Here is a 20,434-nt window from a genome sequence, read left to right on the forward strand (position 1 = left end):
TATGCAATGACCCTATGTAATGCTGAATGAAGCAATCTGGTAGAAAGTGTACCATTTCTGAGCTCAGAGTATTTCCCTGTAGTAAGTAAGGCTTACTGGTGACAGATAACGGATCGTACATTGTGTGAAGTAGGTGAATTTTACGTTCACGTTCTTCAAAATAACAAGTATTAAAAAGGGATATTAAAGAAAAGATCACTTTAGTTGGTTGAACTTTATTTATAGCCAAAGAATGTAAAACATAGATTATCTGAAATGCTTAAGAGATTCAATAATACATTTGCTCCCGCATACACAGTAGCTCTATCATATAAGTAGAAACACTTCATAAATCACATTTATATAGAAATGCATACAATTTTTAACATTTTAGTCATAAATATAATCTGGACGTTTAATAATAAGTCGAAGTAGGAAAATACTTTTTAAATGGATTCTTTAATTTTAACATTCGAATGTGACTTAACTAACTTAACCTTATCTTAATTATATATGAAGTCATACAACAAAAATGTATTAACCAAAAAATTAACGCATATATTATCTGTGATGGAATTAAAATGCTTAACAGATTAAAAATAACAAATATTCTACTTATCTGTACCATTAATGTCGGTAACATTTCAAAATTATATTGATGCGTTCGTTTTAATAACTCGTTTTCCTCGAAACTAATTATGCTTCGAAAAAGAGTTTAAAAATATACTTGTGTTCGATAAAAATTTTCTTTGAATAAGGTGGGCCAGCTTTATATCTTAATACCTATATATTAACTTGTACATATTTATCCATGTGCAGTCCACGATGTCCTCTCGTTGTTCTTGTCACTCGAATAATTATTTAAGCGTACCTGAAATCGATATAAACATTTTTAATTTACGATAAATCGATTATTTTCATCTTACCAAAAAAATCGATAAATTTACTGGTACCATAACAAAATTTATAAACCAAAAAATTAATAAAAAAAAAAGTTAAAAGACAAAACAATGCAACAAACTAAAACGTATAAAAAATCATGCAAGATATTATAACATATTTTTATTGCATTAAATCAAACATTTGTGGTGAATCGTATTACCAAAATATACTGTCTATAAATGGCAACACATGCGAATTATTGTCTACATCACGAGCATGCAGTTAGTATTTACATAAACCCACTTACCATGTGCGGATATTATTAATTGCAACATAATTACGGAACACTTTATTTAAAAAAAATTACAAAGTTTAATATTTTAGAGATTTTTTGATCCGAATCAAACCTTGCACATATAATAATATTATAAATACTTAATATTGTAAAGTATGTTCTTAAGTATAGAAAAAGCCATAAAAATGACTAACACATTAAATAATGATTTTTTAACAATTAAAATTGCATCATACAAAAAAAAACAAAATCAAAGGTTAAAAAAAATTTTTTTTTCAACCACAATATCAAATCGTAGTAAGATCTGACTTACAAAAAAAAATCATAAAACATTTTTTATCTTATTTCAATGACTTTACAGCATACATTTAAAATAGAAAGAAACGACCGATGTTATAGTAAAACTTTATTGGAGATAATCATATAATAAACTCCTCTAAAGGCACTTACTAAGACAAATACAAATCCAATGACATATAGTAAAAAAAACCGTTTAAAACGACATCAATTGAAACCGATTATAGCGACTGCAAACAAAGATTATATCTCAACATCTTATATCTTTATGTATATATGTTACAATTACAAAGATTATCGTTTATTGTGATTGAATATTAATGTCTTCGATGTCGCTTTAAACGGTTTTGACTTTATTATAAATGTATCAAAAAAAGAGCCCTTACAAAGATGACAATTTGGCACTGTGTTATATACTTATCTTAAACTACACAAGTGCTTTTTTTAAAAAAAACTAGCATAGAAAAGCTAAATCTAAGTCATTTGAAACATTATTAAAAAAGCTAAAAAACATTGAAAAGTTAATATCGTAATAAAAATGATTATACTTTATAAATCTTATTTAATATTTTAAATACAAAACTTGTCAAGATACAAAGACAGAAAGACATCCTTATGTATTTAATAATAAATTTAACTTTTATAATAAGAAAAATTGTGAACACAAAAAAAATTGGCAAGAAAAAATATTTATTGTAAATGATAAATTAATAATTATTTAATAACTAAAAATAAACTACTGGCATTTTTGTGCTCTTTCGTATAATGAGATTCTTTTTTTTAATCAGTCGATTGTAAATGCAATTATTGTCAGCCATGTTTTTGTCATCAGCCATGTTTACTATTGTTTTTTTTTTTTGTTAAATCAGAATAAAAGTTTTTTTTTTGTATCGAAGTATTCCAAAATAATTTTATTAAAAAAATGATTGTTACAATCTTTTTGTGCTTAAATTTTCCATCCTAAAATAAGGTCAATATCGTTTTTTAATGAATGACAACATCAATCTAATGATTTTATAATGTTTGTGTAATTTTATCCTTTCTTGAATTTTTTTCTATGAATTAAGTAATTTTACAGAATTATAAAAATCAGTAAAAAAAAAAAGTTTTGTTTTAACTACCATTAAAAAAATAATGACAGAAATATTTCTGATGAGATTCATCTGTTTTTATTAAATTGTACAATTTTAATTTAAGCATTTTTATCAAATATATATTTTTTTATATTCCACCATTTTTCAAATGTACAAAAATAGACAAGTTACAACATATTTACTCCACAGATTATAGACAGAATGCTTGTTGTAATTTGCAACAAATATTTTGTTAGTAAGCTGTACAAAACCCAAAATAAGCATATTATTTACTTCAAAAAAATTGGCATTAACAAGACGAACAACATGTTCCGATAAAATAAATATAAAAAAACATAACATATAACAAAATTGAAGACAGCTTTAATTCTTCAGCTTCTTTCACATATAGTAAAAAATATTAAACATTTGTATGCAATGTTGTCCGTCCGTACATAAAACTACTCACCATAATAAAAACATTAATAAACATTTTATATAAAACATTGTAACAAAATTATATATTAAACCAAAACCTTTGACAGCATAAAATTTAACCTGAAAACAACTTGAGTTCTCCTTTGTTAATGAAATAAAAAAAAACAAGTGAAATTAAAAAGAAATCTTGAAATCGTGTCATACAGCCATGCAGTGAACACAACCTCACAAATAGCCAATTATTAAAAAAAAAAAAAACATAAAATGTGTTTGTGGTACCAGTTGTAAAGTACAAAATATTAGTAGCGAGACCTTCTATCCATGTTTCTTATGGAGTTGGCGAGGCACAGCGCGAACAGCGCACCGACAACCTGCAATTAAAAAAAAACATTATCTATGGTTCTGTCCTTAGTGAATTACGCTATGGAATTTACAGACACCTTAAATAATTAGGCAGTCAATTAATTATATGAAATGTATTAAATATGTTCATTAACTAATGCCTTTCGTGAACAAGCTAATTAGAACGTCACAACGTTATTGTTACCAAGCTATTATTAAATGTATTGTTAATAAATACTAGCTGTCGTCCGCGACTCCGTCTAAGTAGAATTAAAAAATCGTAACATCTGTGCCAAATTTCATCAAGATACGTTGAGCCGTTTTGAAGATTCCTTCAAACAAACATCCATCCATACATCCATCGATTTAGACATTGGCATCTATATATATAGTCAGAAAGTCGTGTCACTATTTATAACTCAAGATCGGTCGAACTGATTTAGCAGAAAATTGATGGGGAAGTAGTTTAAAACTAGGAGACGGACATAGGAACTTTTTTATCTTGTGTGCATTTTTTTATTCCGCGCGGGCGGAGTCGCGGGTAAAAGCTAGTTTATAATATTGGTAAGATCTAATGTAATTCCTAATTGTGATTATATGAAAACATTAGCAATCCATTGCGGGTTTTGTATGTACTATAAAAGTGGAGGTACCTCAATACAAGCGACGCCGATAGCGACACCGGCAATAGTTTTGTTCCACTTGTTGTAGAGGTCGGCGGTGCGTTGGCTGCATCCGACGGCGTTGGCATCAGCGATTGTGCAGCGGCTGAGCAACTTGCCCACTACGCCATTAGCGCGCGTGCAGCACGAGTCGGGCAAGTCAGACACGCCTGCGATCACGCCGTAGTCGGCCGGGCTGTGCTTACCGCAGCATTCCAACTAAACAAACGAACCAAAATAACTTGTAGATAGTTCAGAAATGTGTGTATTCGTGTTTACGAATACGTTACGTTATGTTTATAAAGATTCAAATTCAAATTCAAGTAAAAATTCAAATAGTCAAAAAAAAATCCTGTAGGTCATAACTGTAATAAGATATATTTGGGCAATAATAACAGTGGTAGACGCCAGCAACAACATCTGTTGCACGAATTGGTCGGCTCGCTCAGTGAAATACCACGACCTCATAGAAGACAGGCGTCAAGTGAAAGTAATTCCGCGTACAGTCTGATGAGTGTGGTACCGGAGGCCTAATTTTAGCCCTCTTTCCCTTCCCACACTTTTCTTATAAGGAAAGGTTGGGAAGGGGATTAGGATTTGATGGAGAAGGAGATGCATAGGAAGGTTAAATATTCCTTCGTCGATTGAGGGTAGGCAAAGCATCTGCAATTGCGAATGTCTATGGGCAGCTGTCGCTTCGCCATTTCGGCGAATTCATGTGGCCGCTTGCTCGTTTGCCACCTAGTAATATATAAAAAAATATATACCTGTTGTTGGATATTATTGAATACTGCGTTAGCGGCGGGATCAGAAGAGCGCTTGTCGAATACTCCGTTGACGCTTTTCACGAGGGCCTCATTCATCGTATCGGCGTATGTGAACATTAGCACGGCCAACACAACTTGAACTATGATGATCACCAGAAGGAAGATAGAGTACTGGAAACAGAAAGTTAATATATAAGACCTTGTAAACCTTGTAAATTATACATTATTTACTTTTATATAATATAGTTAAAATCAATCAGAAGGAATTGCATTTTAAGATGAAATTGTCCCGACCGAGATATAAGACACCTGGCACTTGACTTGCATGACACGTCGCAAGACATGATCTTAAAAGGAAGCGGTGGAAACGAAAGCCACTTTCCATAGAGAGTTCAACTCGGACTTGTTAGTTTTTTAATTGAAATTCGTAACAGCGCGCCTGCGGTCAACTATCACTACTTGGTCATTGTCTGGCACAAACCATACTTTCTCTAATTGTTGAATATCTTACCCGGTCTATATTAACAATTTTTCTTCAAAATTCGTTATTTTATTCGTTAATTGTGTAGTGACAGTAGACAGGACTATTCACAATACAAGAATTGACTTAAATAAAATGATTTCGCCTTCATGACCTATTGCAGTTATACGACAAAGTTGTCAAAAGTTGCTGTTTTTCGCTAGCTTTATTTAAACTAGCGACCTTGAGGTACCACACAAATTTCACTAAATCAATTAGCCCTAATAATATACCTGGTCGATATAATTTATTCTGACACACTTTAAAGTTTAGACTGGTCAATGCAAACGCAATAGCTATAGGGCACTTACAGTGACAACCATGCAGTGGCTCTCGCGGATTGCGCCGCAGCATCCGAAGAAAGCGATGATGAACATCACGGCGCCGATGACGATGAAGAGCCATGGAGCGACCGTCAGATGACTCTGCAGCTCATCTTTCATCACCGTCCAGTTCATCAGCACCGCTACACCGATGCCGATGATGGCCAGCCCGAACAACTGTCAAAAGAACATTATTGCTAGTAAAAATGTACATTAATTGTAACTATATTCAATGTAAATTTTAACGTATATATCATTCTTCTTATGTCGATAAATTAGATAAATCAGCCAGTGATTATTGGATAACGTTTTCAACAGTTAAACTAGGGAGGTAAAAAAATGTCCGCGTGTATTAGACATCCGTCGTTCCAGTAATTGGTAAAGGATTGAAAAGTAACTACAAAATTAAACGTATTATATAAAAATGTTTGATAAATACACAATGAGGGCATAAGTCGTTATCTCTTTTATTTCATCCGAAATTAAATAAATGTTTTGTACAAATATTGGTTTGTCCTTCTTTGAATGTAACTTACATTCAAGATCATAAGATTATATTTTTTACATTTCATTAAAAATTGTTAAGTGATTTGTTTCCTTTTTGCGGTTAAAATTATTTACCAAATAACTATTTGTACCAACATTTTTATTCGCGAAAGTAAATACCACCCGCATTCATCTATCAAACGCAAACAATAAACGGCTTCGAGAACATACGGGTTCAATAATACTGCATGGTGAGTTTATTTGTTGGTATAATATTTCTCCATACAATCTTTATATAAATTGTAAGTAAAATAATAATCTTACTAATATTATAAATGCGAATGTTTATATGAATGGATGGATGTTTGTTTGAATGTATCTCCGTAACGGCTCAACGAATCTTGATGAAATTTGTCACATATGTAGAACATAGTCTGGAAGAACACATAGGCTACTAAGTTTTTTTTCAATCTGCGCGGACGTAGTCTCGGGCGACAGCTGGTACACTATAAATTCTATAACATTGCGGCCATAAAATGTAAGGTACTATTTTCAAATGAAATAAAAAATGGGTCAATTTTTTTTTTTGTTATAAAAATCTTTGTCCCACTTCTCTTATTCTGACAAAGGCTTTATGCACCGTTTTTTTACAATAGTTTTCATCTCCGTAAGATAAATTGCGTTCATTTATGTATCTAGGACATGAAATATAAAGTGGTTATGTAAAAGCTAATTGTATGAACGTATGATTCATATTGATATTAACCTTATTAACTTTACTTACTTTAATACTTTTAATATATATAGACAATCTATCTTCCAGTAGTAGGTCGTTTTTATTTATTTTAATATGATATTACTAGTGTTTAAAACTGGATTAATTAATTAATTTAAAAGTATTGTGTCCTGCATTTCCCTAAAAAAAATAACGGCTTTGAATAACAAATTACAATAGAACTATTAGAAATCCTCGCCTTCCTCAATAACATCTGTTAAGAAACTGCATAAAAAACCAAGGTTCGATTCATTCTATCAGCTTTTTACAAGATCGTTTCTTACTAATCCATTTTCCGTATCTGAACATTTTAATAAACAAAATTACGACTGTAAAATATGTTTCAAATATTTAAGAAGTCGGTTAAAAACATCAACTATGACGTCACAATGAGTTAATAATATCTATCTTAAGCATTTAAGTTCTTTTCAGTCAAAGACAAAAAAATAAATAAATTTAATAGTAATCGTAAGTAATCACAATCAGTTATGTTATTTAAACTAAATATTGTACCGAAAACATGTAGTCATTGAAAATTGGTACAAATGCAATAGAATGAGCACTCTCTCCTAACATGCCGTTCCCACGCACCAAATGTGGTTTTTACTGTTACGCATCGTAACATCCGACAGAGAATTTGAAATACATATTATTCTAAATGAACGTGTAGATTTATTTACATTTTGATTTAGTTATTAAATCAATATGTGTTTACTATTAAATAAAAATTATATTTTTCATTTCAATCCAAAGCCAGGGATCCCCAATCTATTTTTGACAAGTGACCCCTTTTCCAAAATGAACTGTTACCTCAGACCGACCATGGCCAAATTACCTACTTTTAAGATCAATTATTATTATTATTATTATTCATTCTGACTTAGGTCAATAGAAGAATACAGAGTGAGAATTAGCAATGCTTTGACCCATTGGTCCCTGGTCTAAATTATGGAAACAAAGGAGCGTCAGGAAGAAGTGTGAAGTTTTTCAAAGTTATTTCAATGCATCAGTTGAATTGAATATGTTCAAATTATTATACGAAATAATCAACCAAGTTGACGGGCTTTTGTATGTGTGTTGTGCGTAATTGGAATTTTGACGGAATGGTAGATAAGACCGGATGTTTGCCCCTGGTACAATTCTGTAATTAGATACCGTTTCAATACTAATTGTTCGCTTTAATGCGTACAATCCAATATAGGAGGTAATTAGCGAATAAAATGTTTACCTCAACTATTTAGGTATAAAATGTTAGGCAAAATTGGAAAAGTGTTATTATTTAAGTGTTATTTAGTAATTGACATTATTCTATCCTTAACTCGCGTATAAGAAAATAATAATAGGTCATTTATATATAAAATCATCACATAGGTAAATATGTAGTAATTTAACGCAGAAGCAGCAACTGGCCGGTTTGATGATCAGCCGTAAACCTAGAATGTTTATTGTGAGCTATTTCCGATGTATTGTCACGAGAATAGACACTACGGGAGTAACGGAATGAAGCACAATTACTTTATATACAAAAAATTCCCTTCATCTCCAAACTTGTCTTTCCATTCCCGAAACACTTATTCAATATCTCTGTTGTTCTGATAGTAAGATAAGTTAAATAATTGCACAATTGCAACGTTCACGTTCCCTTTACAATTTTCATTATTGCAAGAGTTTCACATTTTTCCCCTGTAATCCAACAGAGTTCCGTTTATGATTTCACAATTCGTTTATGAATTGTGAACGTATTGTATGGCAAGTCGAATTGTATAACAAACCAGATGGTCTGATATCGAGGTCATCGGTCGCGTCGATGTGTATTTTTGTAATCAAATAAGAAACACGTCTCTCACTTTCACACTAAACAAACATATTATGCGCTTAACAAATAGCTTTTGTGCACTTTATTGAAGTAATAACAATTTGGTTCAAGGATTTAAAATGCAATTGCGCCAGAAAAGGACAAAACTTGCAAGCCAATAGCAGCAAAGATGGTTGCTATTGGTAGCGATAATTCTCAGCCAATCAGTCAGAAGGCCTTCGTTGTCATTTTAGCATTTGAATTTTGACATTTTCAATTGAAAGTTTTATTATATGTAAACATTGAAATAGTTTGTCTGTGTAACAAAAATTAATGGATTTTCGTGCGGATGAAGCCGCCCGGGAACAGCTAGTTATGTATATAAAAAGATCAACGGACGGATGATCGCCCACGGTGCAGATAATACACACTGAAAGGATATAAGGGTTAATAAAACGATACTCCGGTCCATTCGATGACGACCTAAACACTCGTCCCCATTACCTACTAGTTCAGGAGGCTAACGGAAAATAGTTTCTTAGATGAGTAATATTTCATAACCGTATCTTCCAACTAACAAATTTGAGATTTTTATGTATACATTTGCCTTGATATATAATTTAAAAAAATAAGTGACGTACGCTACGTTACTCGTTGATAGAAAAACTTACGATAAGGGATAGCTTTTACAATCACGATTTTTTTTTTATACGAGTAGGGGGCAAACGAGCAACGGACCGAGAATTATTTGATCCGACGCCCATGGACATCCGCAACGCCAGAAGAATCGCAGATGCGTTGCCGGCCTTTAAGGAAGGTATACGCTCTTTTCTACGATTCTACGATTTCTACTTTTTACGATGAAGTGATGGTGAAATTCTAAATTTAATACTTCCGAAACAATTGAAGCTTTTCATATCGTCGTGACATGACCTCAAGATGCACAACATCAGTGAGGTACTGAATTAGAGCTGTGACATTAAATCTAAAGTCAGTAATCAGTCCCGAGTTACGTGAACCACAACCACCGAGGTTATACCGCAATCACTGTAATATAACTAGGTATATTTGCCTATCACAAAACAACGGTCGTCCTACAGCTGTTTATGTTTCATAAAATTGTATTTGAATTACACTCATAATTCTCAACACATCGAAACATAACAAATTTATACGACCCATTTTCTAAAAATGGATCTTACGTTTTTATGTAGGTATAGACTAAGTTTATAAAGTCTAGCTTAACACACTTAAATATGGTGATAGCCTATATCCTACTACCGACAGCTACAGAAGCAAAAACTGAATACTGAAGGTAGTCGTAAAGAGCGACGTGGTGACTAGCACCTTGAATCTAGGAAGATAAAAACAATGTACTAAATTGATGCATGTCTATATCATTTTCCGTCAATGAAGCCTTATTTAAGAAATCTCACTTTACGAACTGCTAATAATTAGCGACAAATTCACCTGCTTATAGATTTTCTAAGGTTTTTCTTTTTGTTTTCATAAAAAACTATTATTGCTCGAAAGTCTTAAAAACTAATCTCAAAATGTTGTGGATGTTAAAAATTAACAAAGATTATAATATTAATATAATATTGCATAGTCAGTAGTACAGTCTGGTGCTCAAAGTAAATGCCAAAGTGAATATTTTTCCATCACCAGACTGCATACATGGTATGTAGTACATGTCAACCTGTTTTCTATTTATTCCACATAAATATGAAAGTTATAAGTTCTCCTGTGTTATTTCTACAGTGACGTCACAAATATTCATTAGTTTTCACATAACATGACTATGAGTCACATCAAATTACTGAGGACCTCGACACAGAAAACCTCTATTACGTGAAACAATTGCATCGACATAAAATAAAACGTACCATAAAATTAAAAAGATAAGAATACGTTATCCGTCATTAAAAATACACATTATAGTATGAACATTACACTGAGGGTATACTTTATAGTTTGTTACTGGCATAAAGCTATAGGACTTATATACCTTGACTGATTTTGAAACAGCTATATACATAAATTCCTAGTTCATTGACAATTACATGACTTATGCCTTTGTCTAGTCTGGAAATTCCCAAACTTTTCTCGTACACTTTTAACCCTCACTGCTATATTTCTTCTCAAACGTGAACCCTAAACTTAATTTTCCGCCATCGTAAACTCTGCACAACGAAGACACAATTTTTAAGTGTTTTGTTCCATCATGTTATGATTTTTTTCTACATTAATTACCAAGTTATTAGGCTATCACGTGTACACAACTTCCGAGATAAATGTGTCCCAGTTACACGTGCCACTATAATAGTGGGCTACTTGTTACTGCTCTAGTTATGACTTTGTGACACGCTCATCGCTTATTGTTTACTGAAAGCTTTTATGTTATAACAATGGTCGCTATTAACAATCCATTTCGCTAAAGTAGCACAAAATAATCATCAAATACCAGCATTAAACAGACACTATCAGCTCACTACTCAACCCACTAAGGGATCATAGTGAACCACGCTGGCTCAGTGCGGGTTGACATCACGCATATCTTTGAATTTCTTCTCAGATATGTGCAGGTTGCATCACGAAGCTTTCCTTCATCGTAAGAGCTTCGGATAAATGTTCATATGTAAATCGAAAATCAAAATACACATTGGTACATGGCGATATTCGATCCCAGGACCTGCAGAATATAAATCAAGTGCTTAACTCCTGAGTCACCGACGCTCCTTTTAGATTAAACAGTGCATATCGTATAATTAAAAAAAAAAGGTAATTATTTTTAATTTTTAAGTTATAAGCGTCATTTTTCAACGGAAACCTACTTCCTCGAATTTTATTGTAGTTATTCATAATCGTATTTAAATTACACTACCTTTTCTAAAACTTAGAACAAGTATTCTAACGGCAAGCACGTAACAGCCAGGAATAGTCATTTAAGTGTACAAAAACATCACGTTGGCCCGACGACTGCAAATAAATTCATTATACATGTAAGCGGCTAAACGGTTAATACACGACAGTCAAATGTGTAACTAAAATCAATAAAAATATCAGTGTTGGAATTTGTAGGAATTTAATTAATATTCCTATTTGAAACAATGATAGCTAAAGATTTTAAAATTGTTATAAAACATTAATATTTAAATTTATTTTTCCTTCATGTACCGCCTTTAGACGTGCATATAAGTTTGTGGCGCGGTTATTGCTCTAGGTTAAAAATACTCGCTCGTGAATAGTTTAAAAGCACACGCGTATGTACTTAAACTAGTCTAGGGATGTTTACGCAATTTTAACTGCAAAATATAACACGCTCGCGTCGACTCGACGACAAATGGAGACCATATGAGTTTTATGTACTTTTCGAAGTATTTAAGAAGGTTTTTAGACTAACCAAAAATATATGTGACTTGCTCTTTTGCAGAACAGTAAACATTGCAGTACTGCTATTGTTTCCTCTTATTTTACCCTTGTGCGAAAATAGAATTAACTACTAATTTGTCCAATTACTCACAACGAAGGTTAATTGATATAAGCACAGCGTTTGACCTCAACGCTCAGTTTTATCGCGGTGTAAATTTGTGAATTTTTACAACTTTCGTGATAAAGCCATGTGCTATTTAAAGTACAGAATGACTACAAGTGTGCCCCAATAAATCAAAGTGTAAATCAAAATGGCGTACATGTTTAAACTCTTAAACAGTGATTGTGTGAATAAAGTAGATAGTAATTTTATTACCTTTAGGTATTAAAACTTGAATAATAACAAAAAAATGAACTTATAATTCAAAGTAAGACTAGCGAAATGTCAATATCTAAACACATTGCAATGCAATAATGTCGGCATGGCAATTAGCAACAAAAAAAAATACTTTTTCTTATAACGTTCGTGAACAATTGCGACTCGCCATCTCATATGCAATTAAATTGTACACAAAAAAATGAAAACAATGGACCTTAGGTCCTAAAGGCTAACTTTTTAAAACAAGAGTAGCTGAGAGTAGAGTTGCGTAACGTTTTTTTGCATTGTTTTTGTATACAAAATCAAAAACAAATTTCCATGGTATTGATAGTTACCATGTCAAAATGCTAACTTTCATAAAGTTACGGCAAATTTCTAAAGAGGGGCCCTTATAGGATAAAAGTATATTTTTACCTTAATATGTCCTTCCGTGACAATTGACAAATGAAAAAAATCTTAGCGAACGAAAAAAATCACGTAAAATAATTATGATTTGTAAAGTAAGCATGGAAACGCGATGGAGACGTGTATATTCAAGTAAATATATTTTCCAAACAATTTGATGTCCTATCACGACATTGTCAATCGTATTACTAATATTATAAATGCGAAAGTTTAGATGGATGGATGTTTGTTGAAGGTAGCTCCGGAACGGCTCAACGGATCTTGATGAAATGTGACATAGATGTAGAACTTAGTGCGATCAGAGTCGCGGATGAGAGCTCGTAGGCGTATAATTTAGAGATTTCCTGTTCATAATGCCGATTAAATAAAAAATACTATCTGATTGTGTCAAGGGCAAAACCAATGAGGTTAGCAAGCAATTTAATTCGATTCCTCTTGGTAATAAATTTCCGCTGGCAACTTTATTTTAAAATGAATTCTGCCGTCACGGTATCAACTTTTCGTCGGTGATAGCTTTACCCTAATTCTTTGAAAACGCATATGGCTTATTTCCGGAGGGGAAGAATACAGGTAGATGGAACCTACTTTACTTGCAAATAATTTTAACGTGGGTTTTTTGTCTGATTAATAAATCAGTTAATTCTTTTAAAACAGGAGTAATGGATGAATAACGTGAAAGGTGACATAACTATATAAGGGTGTGACCGAAAATAAGGACGATAATAATAATAATAATAACATAACGATAATCATTATGAGTTTTGAATGGAGAATATTCAAAGATCGACTTTCAATGAACAATCGTATCTCCTGCCTGCCCTGTTCTGAAACTCATGCGCAACTGGTTCGTATCTCAAAAGAGTGCAAAGTCGTCACATACAGACGCATAAACAAGCAGTTATTACGCAACCCGTTACGCTCTCAGCTGGCCAGCGAGGCGTGGTGATGTGCAGCCGGCTGTTAAGTGTCTTGGATCTACGTACGATGACATCACTCGTACTACTCATTCATTTGCATTGAATACATCTATTATGAGTTATTTTCCATCACCTTATAGCGACAACAAAGCTTACAGATTTATAATCTTAGTTTTATTGCAACACGGAACAGTAGAAAAAAGCAACTAAAATGTGTTTTTCTTTTATTACTGAAAAATTTTTGAATAAATTTTTAATTGAGGAAATTTAATTTTGATAACTGTCGTATTTATAGATATGACATAAACATGTATCAATTTACACGAACGCATTTTGCTAACAGGAAAATGTGACCAATAGCAAAAACATTCCCTGACTTACATTATGACTTATTGTACCTACATACGAGTAAATGCTGCTTTATATATACTAGCTTTTACCCGCGACTCCGTCCGCGCGGAATAAAAAATAGAAAACGGGGTAAAAATTATCCTATGTCCGTTTCCTGGTTCTAAGCTACCTGCCCCCCAATATTCAGTCAAATCGATTCAGCCGTTCTTGAGTTATAAATAGTGTAACTAACACGACTTTCTTTTATATATATAGATATGTAGATTACATATAAATAAATAAAAGCTGCAGCTAATGAATTGACTTCATAATATTAGTTAACACAATCACGTGTCGTAATTACATATCGATTCATTGACCTAAATGAACACGACTACTATACGAAATAGAAAATAATATTAAAACAAGCTATAAAGTCCAATCCTTTATTACATAAATGTACTTATATTGCTATTAACAGCAAATTCGGTTATCGTTTATAAGAACCAATATTAATCGTAGATAGACATTGAGATAGAATAGAAAAATAATTGAATAATATTCCAAATAGCTAGGCTATGCCCATACCTAGGGGATACTAACTAGAAGTCTGTTTTTATCCGTCAAAGCTCAATCGCATGATTGCTTTGTATAATCACAGATTCGCCTCCTGGTGGATGGGGCGATAACTACCTTTACGGCGGGTCACCGACCCCTCCTAGCTACGACCTACATTCTCTTAAAATAGACGAATGTCGTTCAACGCATTTCAATCGCCATCCTCCAGTCGAATTAATTAGTGTTTTGTGTTCAATATCACTAATAGCACAATATTATTCTTAATAGAGAAGTGATAAAAAAAATGAAACAATGAATTGTCTTTTTGTCTTAAAATTTAAATGTCCTTTGGCAGTTTCGCTACAAACTAAAAGAAAAAAAAAGCTGATATGAAAGCTCGGTAAATGGCAATGAGCTTTCAGTTAATAAAATATTGTAAACAAACTGGAACTACGAATCAGTGAAATTATATCGCAGATTTAAATCACAGATATAAAAATGGCGCTGTTATAAATAGAGCCGGAGGGTGACGTACGTAATATTGTGAAAGCCTCGCAAAAAGGGGTTCCGGGGGCGAAAATCGATCACCCACTTGACATCGATATCAGGACGTGACAAGACGAATACGATAGTTGACGTTTAAAACTCACATTGACTCAAAGTTCAATTGTGACAATGTTTACCTAATCATATTTTAAAATGCCCTGTAAACGATGATTTTTTTGTCAAATTATATGATATATTGCGGCTTTCTTTGACGCTTTTGTCCTATATTAAATGATTGATGATTATCTTTAGATTATTTACCAGACTATGCAAAAAAATTTTATTTTATAGTCCATAAAGTAATATAACAATCTTCAGTGGAACTTTTAAGATCAACGACCCAAGTATTAGGTAGACACGGTCGGGGAGACAGACAAAGAAGCTAATGGAATCATGTTTTAATCCCTGAGAGCCCCCCCGGAGTCAGACATCTCGGATTTCAATTGCTCCATTCAGACGATCAAGTCGTTGATTGTAATATTTAATAAGAACACGAGACGATTACAACGAGGTTATAGAATACTTGCAGAGGTGTTACTTTAATTATTTGACAAGTCCATGCAAAAATATCCATCGTAGAAATATTTTAAAATTACTGTCCGATATAAGATAGAAACTTAACCAAAGAACTTTCACTGTGGTATAACTAACAAATAATATAAACATGCCCTTTATTTCATTCAAACAGAGCAAGTTTAAGTGTAAAGTTTTATATCGGCGTAGGAAGTGTTAGTCAATGCTAGTCGCGTCACGTGGCAACTTCGTCGTTACCGCCTAATGACATCCTATCTATTCTACAGACAGCGTGAAGCTCTTAGTATATCGCTTGTGATAATTTAAACCTTATGCTATCGACTTAGGTCTTCATTTACATCGTATTCAATATCAAGAATAGTACTACGCATTTAAAACACGTTTACAACTACTTTAGTTTGATCATAGTATTTTTAACCCTAGTAGAAATCGGGGATATAGGGTGCTACATATTTGCTAATTTGAGATTGATTATGCCATCCATCTAAACCAGTCATCTAATACAAGAATACGTACAAAATATTTTTTTTTCATTCCGTAACTAAATTGCCCTGTAGGTACTGTTGGCTGAAAGATATACAGATAAAACAAAATATTGTATAATTTTTTTTAAAGTCCTTGGTGATGAATAATTACACCCTTACAACCCCTTTATGTGTTGCAGGCGCCAAGCCGGCGGCGTCCACCCTTGTAACTTCATCCATCCATTGTTTGTCATATTACTTTTATTACGAATATTTCGTTTATATCACACATAAAATATTGATGAATCTTTCTGTTAACAATATGTACTAACAATATGTTAGATATTGGTACTAAATATGTCGTAATTAATTCATCCACTTACACCAACTTATCAAAACAGGATAAATTCATAATTTTTTTTTTTGCACTAAATTATTTTTGAAACAGACATGTAGATTTGTTTTAAGATCACGACACTGATACAGATATGTACATTTATTTATACTATAAAACAGTTGCGATAGATATCGTGATAAAGAAAGTTAAACAATACCTTGTTTAAGCCCGGGAAAATCAAATAAAGCAAAGTAAACCTTGTCGTAAAATTAATGTCGCAGAGAAACAATCATTGAAAATAATACTAACTGAAATTGGATTACAAAGATATAAACAACTTGATAAAGAAAAATGAAAAAAAAGAATAAGTCGAAAGGTGGTACGCAATAGCTTAGTTAATGTCTATTCACTCTACTCTTGAAGGCCCCCACGTCACACATGATCGGAAAAACTGATGCTGGCAACTAGTTTCAATCCTTTCCAAAAATTCGAACAATAAATTAAAAACTAGCTACCCGCCCCGGCTCCGCATGTTGGTATACACATGTCATAGTCGACTCCCATACATCACCATCTTCTTATTACCATTAAAAAAAAAACAACCACCAGAACTGGAACTTATTATTTAATACATGTTTAAAAAAATATCGAAGAATAAAGCGTACGAATTATAAATATTGTTTATTCGAATTCAGATATCAATAAAATTGTTGCCAAACGAAATCGAAACTGCGAAAAGCATAGCAACGTTGTAGAAAAACATCGCAGAAACGTTGAGAAAATCGATTACGACGGAGGTACCCAACGAGATATATTTAAAAGCATCTCGTCGGGCGCCGGAGGGGCGTCGAGAACGCTAAGATGATGTCACCGCTCCGTACGTACCTACACATAGTGTGTATTTAAATACGATTTGCTAGTTAGTACATCGAACTTTTCTGGGTTACCTTGGTGAACTGTAAAAAAGTGTGTTCTGATTTGCAACGCAAACGTACGAAGTTTTAGCTACACATAAATTAATAATGTGGCTGTGTAAGCGAATACCTTACTGTCGATTTTATATAAATCTACACCAAGGAACTGCTTAAGTATTAATTTAACGTATGTGAGTGTGAAAGTTTATCGTTGACCACCTAAAAGGTAGATGAGAGCAAACCATAGATTGCCAAGTTCTAGACCTATAATATAATTACTAATCAACAATTTATCTATAACTAAAATGTACTTGATTGTTATTATTAAATTAAAATTGAGCAATAAAATGTTTATAACATTTTAACAGCTCATACGACCTCTAGTGTGATCGATCGTCAAATAAGGTCACAAGGATAAACGTACAAGGATCTTCGCCTTGGTACTCAGTAGTCACGTCCCAGCATTTGATTCCCTTGGATCTGGCGCGTGTTTTCCTTGACACAATTTCGGACATCAAGGAAAATTAATTTATAGGAAGTTATACATTGTCATATTTTAAGTTCTAGATTATTTCAACTAGTTCTTTTGGAATGAACTTTTCTCCGAGAAGGATCATTAACACAGGTTAAAATGATCCATTGGCACAAAACTTTCTCATCGATAGAAAACGTATGTTTCTATATCTTGAAATACGAAATTCTATATAGAAAGTGAGGATAACGTGTGCAGGGAAATACTAGAAATATATTTACATATTCGTAAGTGTTAATTCCACGTCAATTAACAAGTCTGTGCGTCATACATCTTAACCGCAATGATGATTCATTAATATAGTCTGGTTTCCGAGACATTAAAATATTCAATAAATTCACTTGTTGCCTGGGACAAACGAAGGGTGACACGCAATACCTGGAGAGGGGGTGGAAATGCCGTCATACTACGTCGGCGTTTAAATTAGTAGCTTGTAAATAAAGTTACTCGTAATTATTAAATATTTCTGAATTCGGATAAACAAATACTTCCTCTTGTAAAATGATGTAGTGATTGCATGTTAAAAACACAGATACATTGTCAGTTCAGTAATTCGAAAGCTGCAACGGTTTATTGCTTTTCTTCTTGAAACTTCGTGTTTATGTCACCGACAATATCTTATCTTTGTCAATGTGTTATTAAATTACCAGCAAATTGACACTAATCGAAATCATTGGCAAGTTGGTGGTGCACCATGTCAAATGCACCAGACAATTAATTAAAAATTACTATTATTGTCAAATTGTGTAAAAATCATTAATTGCTCAGTTAAAGTTTAAAATATGCCTAGACCGAATATAAACGGCCCGAGTGCACAATCGATCGGTGACACACAAAAAAACGAAAATTTTATTAAACAATCTAAAACAAGAGATTATTCTTGAGACTGTGTAAAATTTGTGCACGGGATATAAAAACGAGTGATGTCATATTCACTGGTTGGTGGCCAGTTGGGTACGCACTAAAAATTAAGGCATATGACAGCATGTCTGAATCACTGTTTGACTCGCAACACGACAATGTGATTGAAAAGTTTTCGGATTTATATCTAAATTAAATAACATAAAATCTTTTAAGCCTTGGATTATTGGCCTTGGACATTCACACAAATCCAAACCAGCGTTTTCGAAATTTAAAAAAATAATTCGCAAACAACATTTAAATAATAACCCTTCATGGGGTATGATTTAAAACAATATTAATATTATTAAACTTTATTTTAAATATCTTATTCTTACTAAAAAAAAAATAGAGACGATAATTTAGTTATTTGACGTATAAAACAATGCGACCACGATACGGGCACCATTTTGAAAATGTGCTTTAAAATAAATTTGGCCATTAATTTATAACCAAATTACCTTTTAAATGTTTATAAATTACTACAAATAACGATTCTTTCTGTTCTACGGCCACGTAGGGCAATTATTTTCGCTGTTCGTTAACCATAGCCAGCGGTTTATCGGCTCGAAACCAAACCGGTTCTCCCGCCCTTTACTCACCGCCACAACCAGATTGAAGAAGAAGAGCACATATTTCACGAAACTCGTTCCACACCCCATTTTGAATGCACTAAGAGTCACACAATAAACTCCAACAGTTGAGATCACTCACAATTTTACTTGTTTACTTATTCGTCAACCAAGCGTAGTCTCAACTCAACGGCGAATCGAAAGTGACTAAATGAAAATAAAGGGGAGACCGCGATGGCGACGCGACGCCGTGAATGTGTTGCCAGATCGTGAAATTGTATCTACCACACAATTCAATTTAAAAGTATTTTTTTTTTAATACTATCTTTTTGTATTGTATTTTATTACTGAAGTCTTGTCAAATTAAATCTTATATGGATTCTTAAATCTTCTGGAAAATTTCAACGGTAAAAATTGGATATTAGTGTAATAATTACCGCGTGCACTCGTTCTTAAAATCGATTTTTTGTGGTTGCAACAAAGTTTTTGATAGCCATAACTTGGTCCTAAGGTCAATAACATTAAAATTTTCTACTTCCGGTTTTATATTTTTAATGTTACTCATATTTTAATAGTTTTGATTTTTCTTGCACCTATTAACACCTAATTACAAATATTCATCGCAACATAAAATCAATGGGCAACTCAACAAAAGTAATCGTCTATTATTTCCCCATTTTAAGGCAACTTTTTTGCCACCAAAGCGCCCCGCGTATATCTGTACAATTGTTACCCCTCATTCAGTTATTTGCGCTCCTGCTCGCACTTTACATTCGAGTCATATTCTGGTCTCAGTCTTACACATTCACCTAGCAGGATCTTTTCTGTCCAAGGAATTTACACAACATAGTATCGTATAGTTTTTTTCTTTAGTTTTGTGATTGTTTGGATTTATCCTTAATAATATCTTTCAAATGTTATTCAAAGTGTCAAAAACTGTTTAGTAATTTTCCTTTGTCCAGTACAAATAACAATAACAACAACGTAACTCACTGCCGTGACCTAGACGAGTAGGTAGAAACGACAGATTTTTATGCGTA

General features: G+C 32.8%; 1 protein-coding gene across 2 annotated transcripts; it reads right to left on the reverse strand.

The window, feature by feature from the left end:
- Positions 1-774: 774 nt before the first annotated feature.
- LOC106718550 (CD63 antigen) lies at positions 775-19,610 on the reverse strand. Of its 2 annotated transcripts, XM_014512671.2 has the most exons (6): positions 19,425-19,610; positions 5,567-5,755; positions 4,736-4,906; positions 3,960-4,187; positions 3,277-3,335; positions 775-850 (listed from the first exon to the last, which is right to left on the reverse strand). In XM_014512671.2, the coding sequence occupies exons 1-6, from the start codon at positions 19,482-19,484 to the stop codon at positions 841-843; spliced, it is 717 nt and encodes a 238-aa protein (XP_014368157.2). In that variant the 5' UTR covers positions 19,485-19,610; the 3' UTR covers positions 775-840. The 2 variants fall into 2 exon arrangements, with proteins under 2 accessions (XP_014368157.2, XP_014368156.2); XM_014512670.2 differs by lacking the exon at positions 775-850 and having other exon boundaries at positions 3,264-3,335.
- Between the last annotated feature and the right edge of the window lie 824 nt (positions 19,611-20,434).

The sequence above is a fragment of the Papilio machaon genome, chromosome 4, assembly GCF_912999745.1.
Source record: "Papilio machaon chromosome 4, ilPapMach1.1, whole genome shotgun sequence".
In the NCBI taxonomy this organism is placed as follows: domain Eukaryota; kingdom Metazoa; phylum Arthropoda; class Insecta; order Lepidoptera; family Papilionidae; genus Papilio; species Papilio machaon.